Raw genomic sequence first — 14,746 nt, 5'->3', positions numbered from 1 at the left:
ATCAATTTTTCATACACACCATTGCAAGGATAAATAAATAAGACAAAATCAAAATTTATTTTATTGCGGAAAAATTTGTCCTTACAATGCAATTCAACTGAAAAACTATGTTATTACATATTTCTTATCAATCTATCCTAACTCTAGAGTAGCAGCTCAAAAATCTGATCTTTGAGTCCATGCGATCGAAATCCATTTCTTCATGATCAGATTCAGCACGCTTCTTCCTTAAGCTTCCTCTCTTTTCTTCGATCCTGCAAAAACATCAAAATGTAATCTTATCACATCATGTATCAAGAATCAAAAATAGGAACTTACAGAGTTAGTTATTGGTTTTACCTGAAGTAGAGCCATACGTCTTGACTCTCCCATCTCTTAGATCTCTCAGGTAAACAGGACAGCTTCGTCTCCAATGCCCCTTTTCTTGGCAATAGAAGCAAATGGACTCTTTTGTAATGGCACAAGGAACTATCTCAAAATTTACCTTTTATGGATTTCCAATGTCACCATTTTCAATGTCCATTGAAGTTTGGGAGTTTGATTCACCAGACACATTTGCTTGATCAGCACGCCAAATCATTGCCGATTCAGCAGCTATAAGCAAATAGGTCAAATCAATGAGGGTCACGTCATGGTCCATCATATAGTACTCTCTAATGAACTCACTATATGATTCAGGAAGCGACTGAAGAACCCAGTCAACAGCCAACTCACCTGAAATCTCGACACCCAACATCCTTAACCTGTCAATGTGTGACTTTATCTCTAAGACGTGTGCACACACAAGTTTCCCATCTTCGTGTTTACTTGCCAATAGGGCTTGAGTGAGCTTGAACTTTTCAAGCCTTTGAACTTGTGGGTTAGGGAGAATAATTGGAAGAGGTGGAGGAAGTGAAGCATGACTCTCATTTCCTTGATCGTATCGTGGAACTTCATCTTCATTTGGAAAGCTTGTTCCAAGGGACTTGGGAAGACCATTGTAAGATTTAGACATCTACAAAACGGGAGAAAATTCAAGTTAGTTGATAAGAATCCTTGATGTAACACCCAAATGAAACATCAATGCTAGGATCCAACACAACATTCTACAACCTAGAAGAGGGATGCCGTAATCTAGTTGCAGAATATTTGAAGGTGATAATTTAATATTTATATTTGTTATAGCTTTTTTTCTTAAATTTAATGGATTCATTTAAAGAAGCCAAGAAAAAAATGGTATCTTGAATGGGATGAACTTGTATCTACCATGTGAACATAATGGATATCTCCACGGGAGATTGAAACTATCGTAACAAGACAATAGATTAGTCTGAAAAACAACATGATATTTAGTATCAAACCGATATATAATAGTTCTGTACGTCTCAAATCTATAAATACGTACAAGCATATATTGGCTATATATCCATCAGTACGGGAACCATCGGTAAAGGGAACCATCAATGTGTATTCCTAAATGATCTCATTTTTCAATTATTCAATCATTTCATTTTACCAAGTTCAATATTGGCGAGATTAGTCAACAAGATTCAAACATCGAAAAAAATAGTAAATTAAGAAAAAAATTTCTACATAAGAAAAATAAAAGAACAGATAAGAAGAAATACGCCCACCGGCCCCTACCGATTTAATAACCTCTGCTACAAAGACACTCATAAGACTAACTCCTTTTGGAATTGCATCAATTATTTGTCTATCAAAAAATTGAGCAAAGTTAGCCAATTTTATAATCCCCGCGGTAAAAAACCTTTCATAAAAAGCATCTATGTAACCGCGATTATATGACATCATATATAGATTTTTTTTTATTACCAAGTGATTAACAATTTAATATTGATCATCAACAAACATATATGAAATCTCACTAAATTAGCAACTTTTTACCCATTTCCGTGTTAGCACTTATATGTTGAAGTCTATTTGAGACCAATATGCAATTATTGTATTTTTTTTTAAGTTTACATATTTTGCTTGTGTATTCTGTAACAAAGTTAAAATTCAGGATATTAATTTTAACATAAATAGTACTTGTTTATCTTTTTAGTACAACTTACAACTAAAGTTACTCTGAAGTCTTTCCTTGTAGCCACTCTGTAACACGAGCCCATGCTCTGTCTCCATAGCGACAATGAGGTCTCCATAGCGACAATGAGCTCAAAAGGTAGATCAGGCTCCTCAACTAACAATCTCCCACTTGGAAGATGATCAACCAATCTTGCGCCACCTAAACTTACTCTTTGTAAACCACATCTCTCTATAGTCCTTCCTTCTTTCCAACTATCTTTCCAAGTATCTCAAAGGCAATTGAAGCTTTACATAGATTCAACTTCTGTAATATGATTGCCTTTTTAAACATGTCTAGTAGATTCTTAGTACCAAAGATATTCTTCAGGTTCTGAGTCCAATCCTTTATTGATTGTTTGATAAAATGGTACTTCATCTACATTATTTTTTCTTTCATGAAACACTAGATTCTTTGCAATGTGAAATGCACTATCGTTTTAATAACGTAGGACATAGTCTTTTTTCTGCACAAATCTAATATGAAAATTTTCAAATAGCATAACAACCGCTTAATCCCGACCCAATTTTTCAAATAGCATAACAACCGCTTAATCCCGACCCAATTTTTTTTCTTCGACTTGACATCAACCTGCTAATGACAACCACTACATGACAATATAAGGCCTAGTCCATAACGTATCATACATGAAGTTACAATCAACGGAGGCATAAGGGACTTTAACATTTCTTCCTTGTTTCTACCCTTCTTCACAAATGTAACTTTCTTTTGCTTTCCAGGAATACATTTATTACAAAAGTCAATAATCACACTTTTCAAATTCGGAATTCTTCGTTTCAAAGTTAACATCTTCATCTATCACTGAGTCGTATACCCATGTCTTTGTGCCATAAAGTAAATGTGTGTGTTTCTTCAATAAACACATTTCCCCCGTTGCACAAATTTCAACCATATACAATGTTTCCTATCGATAACAATGATAGACCACCAGGATCATTTTTTGTTGTTAATTCTACACATAATGAAATTTGTATGTAGTGTCGATGGAAAAAGGGTTTTAGAAATTATAATGCTTTTACTAATGACTTTTAATTTTGAGCAACTAAGCTATATAAATTTCAATTATTGTAGTGTGTCGTTACAAAATGTGTTTTTTAAAGTGAAAACGGAATCTTATACTTGTTTATTTATTTGTAATTTCAATTTGAATGTTTACAATGAATCAAAGAATAAATAATCATCAAGATCAGAAATCGATCAATAAAAAATAAAAAATATGGATATCAAGTTAGTAAGCAGGCTTAAAGGAATCTAGAGCTCTTGCATTCCGCTGAAATACCATTGGGAAACCGTTTGCGGTCGTTGCAGTAGTTGTAGATCATGTGCTTGGTTTGCACCCATCGGATCCTGTTTCGGCCAGCTGCATCAAGTCCTTGGGTACTCCATGACTGGTTATCATTTTCTGAGCTTGTAGATACTGAATTGGGACCAACTTTGTTGGCATTGGCATTGAATTTCCTGTATGACGCGGTGAAAGGCGCATTAGTCCAGTCGGTCTTCACACGCCCACCTTGGGTTGCCCAGTCATCCGCGTTCCACAGGCTGGCATACACCCTCATGGGTTGGCTCTTGGGAAATGGGACTCCAGCAGCATCATTGTTATTGAACACCCTTACTGGTATGTTATCTATCAAGAAACTGCAGAGACAAAGAGGTTTAGGAACAGTAGAAAAACATGAGAAAGGAAGAGAACCAAATGTTTATGTTGGATGCGTGACTTACATAATTCTTAGACTGTTCCATACGATGGTATAGGTGTGGAAGGCTGCAGTAGGGTCAAACCATAGGTGGAACTGCTGTTCTTTGTTTCCTTTCCCTTGTGAATACACATTGGTGTGAATTGTGTAAGGGTTTCCCGTGGAGTTGCCCAAGAACTCGAAGTCGATCTCATCGTGACCCGCACCTTGTGATGACAACTAATGTGATTTAATACAAAGACATGGTTATTATCAGCCTTTAAAAGATTAATACAAATGAGTGACAATATATATAATTCAAGATTGCAACCAATGGTACTCACGTAGAATGTGGTGACGGTGCCAGCAGAATTGCCTGAAACTAGTTTGAGTTGCATGTCGAACCTTCCAAACAGGTACTCGTGCTTGGACTGGAAACCCGATCCAGAGTATTGGTCGAGTGAAAGTGAAAGATCCTGACCTCCATTCAGAATTTTAGCACGTTCACCCCCAAAAGTGATGTCCATGTCATCGTAAAAACTTCCTGCTGATGCTGCTACTATTAGAATTGATATTAAAAGAACAGCACATAGATTAGAGTTCGACTTTGCCATTATTGCTTTTATGGAGAGAGAGAGAGAGAGAGAGAGAGAGAGAGAGAGAGAGAGATGTTATGTTTGTGGGAAGTAGTACTGATATCGTTTATATATATAGGTGTGGCTACGTTGACAGTTTTCAATAGGAACCATCCTTGTTACTGAAGGATGTCATGGTGGCTAATGGATGCACCAATATCTATTGACGCGTGCCAACTCATATTATTCTTCTTGACATGGGCAGGAGCGGTGGGTTTTTTTTTCTATACTTCTGGCATCTCAAAATTTGCAAATTTGTCATATTTGGACCGGTGGTTGACATCATAGGTAAAATAAAATTGTTTTAATTGTTAGTAGCTGGGAAAATCAAATCTTTGAAAACGCATTTAAAACATTTATCAATCACATTTAACACTATTAAAAACTAATTATATATATGTCTGTAAAGGGAACCATCTGCAGCAACGGACTACCAACTGATTAACGATTTAATACATATCGTCGACAAACATATATGAAATCTTTTAAAATTATCAATATTTTACCCATTTCGGAGTTACACTTATTGATGATAAAACCGTACGCAAATTCCCCAAACATCTTCATTTTCATTTAGTATTATTACCAAATTCGTCCATTATATCCAAAATTTTGGTTTCCCTCTCCCTCCTCGGCTTCCCCTTTAAATGAAAGCATCACTTGTACGGAATGGGAGATTTATACGAAATGGATCAAACTCAACTCTACATGCATTGAAGAAAGAAATATAGGAAGGAAACCAACATCTGGTTTTCGAGATTATGTATTCTTAATTCATTATACTCTATCCATTATTATATTATGTACAATTCTATTTTTAACAATAACATTCTTAATGTTAATTAAAAGTTGTCATAAAAAGAAAAGGTTGGGATCTTGATTGAGTTCTTGAAATTTGGCAGGGAAAGTAAATTCCTCATAGGATTGATGTTGTGACTGCAATTTACTGTAGGTATGAAGTTGAAGATGTCGTTTGAGGACGAGGACACTCCTTAAAGAGGGTACCTAAGAAATTTACAATTATCTATCTTTTTGAGTATTCAAATTTGTTGCAATCTAAAAAGCAATTTGATAGAGAAAATTGTATCAGTTAAAGAATTTGTGTTAGTCAAAACCTTTTAATGGTGACAACTGAATATTTATATTTGTTATAGTTTTTTTTTCTTAAATTTAACGGATTCATTGAAAGAAACCAATAAAAAAATGGTATCTTGGATGGGATGAACATGTATCTACCATGTGAATATAATGGATATCTACATGAGAGATTGAAACTATCGTAACAAAACATTAGATTAGTCTGAAAACAACATAGTATTTAGTGTCAAACCAACATCTAATAGTTACTTATGTCTCAAATGTATAAATACGTACAAGAATATATTGGCTATGTATCCATCCGTAAAGGGAACCATCAACGTTGGACTTCCAGTTGATTAAGGATTTAATACAGATCTGTAAACTAACAAGTGAAAGACATATAACGGCTAGGGTTTTGTATTATTATCAAAGAGAAGTACAAATACAATGAAAGGGAAAGACATAATATATAGACAAGCTAATTAGGGTTTCCTAGCGAAAAGGCCCAATCATAAAACCCAATACAAAATAAAGCCCAAAATCTTATTAGGCTAACATCCCCTTCAAACTCACAATGTAACAGCAATAAGCATTGAGAGTTTGTCAGACAGAAAATGGAATCGAGGAGCAGTCAACGGCTTCATAAGAATATGAGCAATCTGCAAAGAGGAAGGAACATAAGGAAGGGAGATAGTGCCCTTCTGGAGATGATGACGTGTGAAATGACAGTCAATCTCAATGTGCTTTGTGCGCTCATGAAACACTGAATTCTTGGCAATCATTATCGCACTCTCGTTATCACAATACAAAGGGGTAGGCTGAGAGATGTGAACGCCCATATCTGCAAGAAGCCATCTCAACCAAACAATCTCACAAGTGGCGATAGCCATGGCTCGATACTCAGATTCTGTAGAAGATCGAGAAACAACATCTTGTTTCTTGCTTTTCCATGATATCAATGAATCTCCAAGAAAAACACAATACCCAGTAGTGGACTTACGATCATAAATATCACTATCCCAATTTGCATCACTATAGGCACGCAACTCAAGAGAGGATGAAGATGGAAACATAAGAGTGCGGAACTGAGTACCACGTAAATATCTCAAAATACGAAGAACAGCTCCCCAATGAACAATAGTAGGAGCAGTGACAAACTGGCTAACCACATGAACTGCATGAGCAATATCCGGTCTAGTGACAGTCAGGTGAACCAAACTCCCAACAATGGTACGATAAAGGCTTGGATCTGATAATGGGACACCATCAGTTGGAGAGTACTTTGCATTACTCTCTATAGGCGTATCAACTGTTCGATTATCCGTGAGTCGTGCACGTTCAAACAAATCTGAAATATACTTCGTTTGAGATAAAAGATAACCCTTTGGAGATTGAGCAACTTCAATCCCCAAGAAATAACGAAGCAATCCCAAGTCTTTCATAGCAAAACGGTGAGCCAAATCACGCTTTAAAGACTCTATACCATCATGATCATCACCAGTAATAATCATGTCATCGACATATAAGGAAAGAATAATCCGACCTGCATTCGTACATCGAATAAATAGAGCCGAATCATGGTTACTTGGTTGAAAACCAAGAGAAGTAATCACCGTAGAAATTTTTTCAAACCAAGCACGAGGGGCTTGTTTGAGGCCATATAGAGCCTTCCGAAGTCTACAAACTTCACCTGGTCGGTGAGCAATACCAGGGGGAGGAGACATGTATACTTCTTCATGAAGATCACCATTCAAGAAAGCATTCTTGACATCCATCTGATAAATCTTCCATTGGCGAATGGAAGAAACTGCAATCAAGGTGCGAACAGTCGTCATTTTTGCAACAGGAGCAAACGTCTCCTCATAATCCATACCATACTTTTGCGCATACCCTTTCGTAACAAGTATGGCTTTATAACGCTCAACGGATCCATCAGACTTTTTTTTGATTTTATAAACCCAACGACAACCAATCGTGTGTTTTCCGGGTGGAAGCGGAACCAGATCCCATGTATGAGTCTGATAAAGAGCTGCAAGTTCCTCAGCCATAGCGATCTGCCAAAGGGGATCAGAAACGGCCTCTTTGTAGGATGTTGGCTCAGAGAGACGATGTACATTAGCAATAAAAGAGGCAAAAGCTGGTGAGTAAGAGGAATAGACAAAGTCAGGAAGTTTTGTGGACTTCTTATTACGATAAGGCCTCGATGGAGGGGGGTCTTGATGATTTGCAGGCATAGGATCAACGATAGGTGCTGGATCAGCCGCATATGGTGGATCAGCAGCAAGTGGTGGATCAGTGACATGTGGTGGATCATCAATGTCAATGATAAACGGATCAATAGTACGAAGCTCCTCTCGGGTTGCATCATGTGACTGAACAGGAATGCTATAGAATGGAATATGCTCCAAAAAGGTGACATTGCGAGATACATACAGTTTCTGATTTGAAGGATCATAGCACCGATAACTTTTCTGACCAATACCATATCCCAGAAAAACACAAAGAGCTGATTTTGAAGACAACTTATCTCTCTCTACATGAGGCTTCAAGACAAAACATGTACACCCAAACACTCGTAATGAAGAATAATCTGGGAGTTGTCCAAGCAACATTTCATAAGGAGACTTCCCCGAAGTGTACGCAGTAGGAATGCGATTAATAACATAAGTGGCGGTATGAACAGCTTCTCCCCAAAACATATTGGGAACTTGAGCAGAGAGTAGTAAGGATCTTGCAGTTTCTAGGAGATATTGATGTTTTCTTTCTGCAACACCATTCTGCTGAGTCTGTACAGATGATTGATGTATAGTGTCATCAGATGCCAATAATTGTTTAAAATCATTGGAGGTAAATTCTCCTCCCAGATCACACCGAAAACATTTTATGATAGCAGAGTGTTGAGTCTTGACAAGAGCTCTGAATTCACTATATATGGTGAAAAAGTCAGACCTGTGCTTCGTAAAATAAACCCACGTATAACGAGTGTAATCATCAATGAATGAAACATAATAGTTAGCTCCTGATTTGGAGGTGATCGGATAGGGACCCCACACATCAGAATGCACAATATAAAAGGGAGCAACAGAATGAGTGACACTTTTATTAAACTGTAAAGCAGAAAATTTTCCCAGTTTACAACCACAACAATCAGAAATATCATCAAAATTTCAAAGAGCCTAACACACCAGTGGAAACCAAAAACTGTAAACGAGACGATGACACATGTCCCAAACGAGAATGCCAAAGATAAAAAGGAGACGGTGAAGGGTTTAAACGAAAAGACGACAAATCGACACTAGATGCAGCAACATCAACAACATGTAGCTGCTCCAAGACATAAAGCTCCCCAAGTCTACGGCCTATCCCAATCACCCTCCGAGACCGAATGTCCTGTACACAGCAGAATGAATCAGAAAAGAAGACCCAACAACCAGATTTACACAACTGACTGACCAATGCAAGATTCAAAGCAAGTGTAGGAATGTAATACACATCTGTTAAAGATATATAAGGAGTGACAATAGAACCAACACCCTCTACTGAAATGGGTGTAGCACTAGCAGACATAACAGAGACAGGTGTACGAGAAGATAATGAAGCAAAAGATGAAAAATGTGGTGACATGTGATGAGATGCACCAGAATCCAATATCCACAAGGATGAAGGAATACCTGACGTGTTGGATGAAGACAGACATGAATGAGACATGGAAGCTGACATGGCAGTTGGATTGGTAGCTAAGAACTGTCTGAACTGCTCAACAATCTGTGGATCCAAGGATGATGGTGGTGTGAAATCTGTTTCATTCTCAACTGAAGGTGTAGCAGCAGCGTACTGTGGCGGCCTAAAAGATGAAAAAGAGGGACGTGACTGTCCAGAAGACTTGTTCTGTTGTGAAGACTGAGACTGTGATGGTGATCTTGTTTGTTGTTGCTGCTGATTTCCCTTGCTTTTCAGCAAAGGACAATTTGCCTTCCAATGGTTCTTCTTCTTACATAAAGCACACTCATGAAATGCAACTCTGGGATGATTTTGGTTTGAAGATTGGGGTCGTTGTGAAACAGCAAAGACATCAGGAGTGGCTGTCTTGGGAGCTTTGTCAGCATGAGACTTGATACGAGTTTCTTCAGCAATCAACTCGTGAACAACCGAATCAACAGTGGGAAGAGGTGTACGATGCAAGATTGATCCACGCAGACCTTGAAAATCTGAACGTAATGCCATCAAGAACTGAACCAAACGTTGCTCTTCCCTTCTATCAATATAAGGCTTAAAAGCCTTCAACACATCAGGTTCTGTAAGAGCTAACTGATCCCACAAATCTGACATAGCTGCATAAAATTCCTGAACACTGAGATTGTTCTGTTGGAGGGCTCGAATATCAAACTCTAACTGATACTGCTTTGCAAAGTTAGACTGAGTATACAACCTAGCCAAGTGATCCCAAACCTCCTTTGTCGTGTCATACTTCGCCAACTGAGTACCGATAGACTGGATGACAGAATTATTAATCCAAGTAATGATCTTGGAGTTATCAGTCTCCCATGAATCCAGTAAGGTTGCATAATTAGCGGCCTTCTCGTCTATTGGTTTCTTCTTGTCACCTGTAACAATCCCCCACATAGTCTTGCCCCGCAAGAAATTTTTCATAACATAACTCCAATAGGCATAGTTTTTGCCATCAAGTTGAATACTAATGGACTGAAGAGAATCATCTCTTGGGGCCATATTTCAATATCAGTCAAACAGTAAATACGAGTAGCAGCAAAAATGATCAAGATCTCGAAATCAACAAAGACGAAACGAAACCCTCAAAACCGACAAATGAACAAATCAAACCAAACCGAATACAGCAACGAGCAAAAAAAAGATACCCAAAATTGCAAATGGTGGCAATGAACAGTGCACGTGAACAGTGCGATGAACAGTAACCGTGATCAACAGTACCGGTGAACAGTAACGCCGATGAACAGTAATCGTCAGTGAACAATAACGCCCGTGAACAGTAATCGCTGTGAACAGTAACGCCGATGAACAGGAATCGTGAACAGTAACACCGATGAATAGTAACTCGATGAACAGTAACTCGCTCCCCAAAAACGAAAAAGTACAGATAATCAACCGAGCTCTGATACCATGTAAACTAACAAGTGAAAGACATATAACAACTAGGGTTTCGTATTATTATCAAAGAGAAGTACAAATACAATGAAAGGGAAAGACATAATATATAGACAAAGCTAATTAGGGTTTCCTAGCGAAAAGGCCCAATCATAAAACCCAATACAAAATAAAGCCCAAAATCTTATTAGGCTAACCAGATCATCGACAAACATATATGAAATCTTCCTAATTTAGCACATTTTTCCCATTTTGGTGTTAAAACTTATATGTTGAAGTCTATTTGAGCCCAATATGCAATTTTTGTATGTTTATTAAGTTTTCATTTGTGCTTGCATCTTCTGTAACAAAGTTAAAAGTCCGGACCTTAATTTTTAGATAAATAAACTACTAGAAAAATATCCTTTAATGATACGAATTGCGTGTCATAAAAGGGTACAGATGACACGCAAATGCGTGTCAAGGAAGGGTCTATCATAAAGGAAGACGACACATATTTATGTGTCGTAACCTTACGACGCGCATTTACGACACGCAATACGTATCATTAAAGTCTTTGTCATAAAGAAAGACGACACACATTTTTGCTTGTCATAATTTTAAATGTTTAAAAAAATATTTTTTTATGTAGATTTAATAATTTTCAAATTAGATGACAATTAATGTCTCATAATATAAAATAACATATCATACAAAAAAAGACAATCCACTTAAAAACATATAGTATGTCAAATAATAATAATCATTCCAATGCTTAAATAAATGTAATACAAAAACTATTTCATCATATCTTATCAATTCCCCTAGCAATACACCATCTCCAATTAAGACATGTATTCAGACCAATTTACCTACCACAAATGCAACATTTGAAACACGAGACCCAACTGATCAATAGTCTTTTTCGTATTAAAAAGCACAGACCTAATGGAAAATTAAGAACGTTAACACTAAAACATCAAAAAAACCCATCAAACTAATTAAAAAGTAACAATCGGATTTTGTAACAAACGAAAACAATTTCCAATCATAATCAATATTTCAAAGCTAAAAACTTTTAAAAAATAATATAATTATAAAGCGAATAAGTTCTTACCGAGTTAGTGAGAGGGAGACAGAGAGAGCGAGAGATACAGAGAGATCAGGTACATTGGAGAGAAGATTAGGCGACATCAATGCTCACTTTGGTCTCCAGTAACGACCTTTACTCCGGCAAACACAGCTGAACAATGGAGAGAAGATTTTAGGCGGGGCAAATCAGAGGAGTCATGAGAGAACGAGTGTTAATGAAGAAGAAAGAGAGAATAAGTTATGATGTTTGTAAACGAGGAGATTTAATGAACCCTAAAAACCTAAACACTAATATGTATTTTGTTAATAGGAAGGTTGGAGTTGATACCATGGCCGCAGAGCTCCAAAAACATGAAAGGGAGATGGACAACCGCAAAACGCCATTACGGTTTCTTCGGTAGATGATTTTACAGAAGAAGGAGGAGACGCATCATAGACATCAAAAAGGAAAATGGGAGATGATCAGAGAACAAGGCGACGGGGTTTTTAATTTTTAGGGATCTCATTCCCCCCCCCCCCCCCTAGTTATTTAAGGATGGAAAATGCGCGTCTTTCTTTCATGAAAAATTTTCAAAGCGACATGCTTGTTTTCATAGGTGCCCTCCGTGTTTTTTATTTTTATTCTTTTTGTTGTACACTAATTTTACGGCACGCAAAAACGCGTGTTCTGTATCCTTCAATTTTTGGGAGAGCTGACATTATTTTTAGGGCACACACTTTTACGTATCATAAATCAGTGTGTGTCATGGTTCGCATGTCATTAAAGGGCTGTTTTCTAGTAGTGATAGAACTTTTTTATTTTTTTAGTACAACTTACACCTAAAGTTACCGGGAAGTCTTTCCTTGTTGCAACTGCGTAACAGGAGTCCATTCCTTTGTCATCATAGCGACAATGTGGTTGAAAGAAAGATCAGGCTCCTCAACTCACAATCTCCTAGTTGGAAGATGATCAACCAATCTTCCACCACCTAAACCTAATCTTTGTAAACCACATCTCTATATAGGCCTTCCTTCTTTCCAACTATCTCTCCAAGTATCTGGAAGCCAGTTGAAGCTTTACATAGATTCAACTTCTGTAACATGATTGCCTTGGAAAACATGTCTACTAGATTCTTAGTACCAAGGATCTTCTTCAGGTTTCGAGTCTAGTGGCTTATTGATTGTTTGATAAAGTGGTACTTCATCTACACATATTTTGTTCTTTCATAAATAACTAGATTCTTTGCATGATGATATGCACTATGGTTTTAATAACGTAGGGCATAGTCTTTTTTGTACCCAAATCTAATATGAAAATTTTCAACCAGATAAGTTCTAAGGACAAATTTTTCAATTTCCATTCATTATGCTTATGTGGTTAATAGTGATAGGTTTTATACAAACAATCCTATGTGTGCATGCAACCCTAATTGGATCTATGTTTTCACTATTAGACATACAACTTCATGAACACAAAAAGAAACCTGGAATACTCCTATGATTTTCGAAATCCACAAAGGAGAATAGAATACATTTTTTTTGTTGTTATATAGCAATAACAACTAGTTCCTTGAATTTCCTTAGCTCTTGAAAGCAAGTACCACAAGTGTAGTACCTCTAATGGCTCACAAACACACTAGGTAAAAGGATGAATATGGGAGAGAGGAGAGAAGGGTATCTTGCTCTAAAATTCGTCCCTTTTAGGGTTTCCCAAGGCTTGGACGAATTCTAGTGCCTTAGGGTGCTATTTATACTGGAGGCTAGCTAGGGTTTCAAGGTGGAAACCCTAATCCCTTAGCTTAAGGCCCAAGCAAATCCATGGACTCCTTTCCTTAAGCCCTTGGACGAAAACTCCGAGATCCTTCTAGGATTTTCGTTCAAGCCTTAATAAAGGTGATCCAATAGCCCAAAGTCTCAACTATCAAATAATTACAAAACAACCCCTGTACTTTTAATTAATTCCTTTAATCCCGAAATTAATTCCTAATTAATTTCTGATTAAATACTAATTAATAATATGATTCCAAATTAATATATTATTCATATAATATATTAACAAATCATATTTATACCCCAATTTATTATTCTTAACAATAAACCAGCCTCTCTCCTTAACAGTCATCTTGTCTAGTCACCAGTGTGAAGGCAACCCAAAAGGACCATGCTCACAATCGGGTCAAGTACATACCAAAATAGTTATGGACTTAGACACTAATCCAACAGTCTCCCACTTGGATAAGTCTAATAACTATTTTGCATAACTTTAGAACCTGATCAGCAATCGTAGCTTTCAAAAGTCGCTGTCAACTCTGATCTTATCAGATACGCGTGTCCTTTAGATAAGGGATTATATATTCCTCCATTCTCAAAATACCGTATAGACACAAGACATGAATTTTAATCATTCTCTCTATATTGTTTCCCGACTTCCAATTTATGACGACTGACAAAAGACAACAATTGAACACATCAACTTAGTCCCGGCTTGGCCAAGCACTTAGGGTGTCATCACTAAATCATCGAGGGGCCCACAAATATCGCTTTTATCCCGCTTTGGGTAAAAGGAATGGATAAACTTCGACTCAAATGCTCACTTGCACCTACTAATTGAATCACACACAATAATAAGTTTTATAACACCAAGTTACTGGTGCGTTTACTTATCATCAATGTGCAACCGACCAGCAAATAACAACTCACACGTCTTGGTTTCAAGAATATATAATGTTATCGTCTCACTAATCACTCGTGATAAAACCATGAAGTGATTCAAGTGAGCGTGGGTTTAATCCAATACTTTAATCTTATCAAAGCACTCATGAACTCTGCAGCAAACTTGTGCTATGTCTAAACACTTTAGACAATCTACATACAGATTCATGACAATCTTCCTTCATACCTACATCCATCGTATGACCGACTGTGGAGGTTCGAATAACCCAGTTATTCTGGAAGTCAAAACATGCAGAGTGAAACGCAATAATAATATTAATCCTATATGGCCCCAAAACTTTTGAGCGTAAATAAAACACTTTTATTTAAACACCATATTGATTACTCATTATTCATTGTTTACTGTTTCAGAAAATCAACTTATTACT

General features: G+C 37.0%; 1 protein-coding gene across 1 annotated transcript; it reads right to left on the bottom strand.

The window, feature by feature from the left end:
* Window positions 1-3,191: 3,191 nt before the first annotated feature.
* On the bottom strand, window positions 3,192-4,424 carry LOC145123563 (xyloglucan endotransglucosylase protein 1-like). Its single transcript, XM_079058773.1, has 3 exons — window positions 4,104-4,424; window positions 3,806-3,999; window positions 3,192-3,721 (listed from the first exon to the last, which is right to left on the bottom strand). The coding sequence occupies exons 1-3, from the start codon at window positions 4,371-4,373 to the stop codon at window positions 3,325-3,327; spliced, it is 861 nt and encodes a 286-aa protein (XP_078914899.1). The 5' UTR covers window positions 4,374-4,424; the 3' UTR covers window positions 3,192-3,324.
* Window positions 4,425-14,746: the final 10,322 nt, after the last annotated feature.

This window comes from Lactuca virosa, chromosome 7 (genome assembly GCF_052849685.1).
Source record: "Lactuca virosa cultivar CGN04683 chromosome 7, Lactuca_virosa_CGN04683_v6, whole genome shotgun sequence".
Taxonomy (NCBI): domain Eukaryota; kingdom Viridiplantae; phylum Streptophyta; class Magnoliopsida; order Asterales; family Asteraceae; genus Lactuca; species Lactuca virosa.
Note: the sequence above shows the minus strand (reverse complement) of the source record. Positions and strands in the feature narration are given on the sequence as shown.

What these genes read in the sequence shown, in the direction of transcription:
- LOC145123563 (XM_079058773.1), bottom strand. Translation starts at nt 4,373, where the DNA reads ATGGCAAAGTCGAACTCTAATCTATGTGCTGTTCTTTTAATATCAATT. An exon ending in GCACCGTCACCACATTCTAC is followed by an intron (nt 4,000 to 4,103) that starts GTGAGTACCATT and finishes AAATCACATTAG; the next exon opens with TTGTCATCACAAGGTGCGGG. An exon ending in TGGAACAGTCTAAGAATTAT is followed by an intron (nt 3,722 to 3,805) that starts GTAAGTCACGCA and finishes TTGTCTCTGCAG; the next exon opens with TTTCTTGATAGATAACATAC.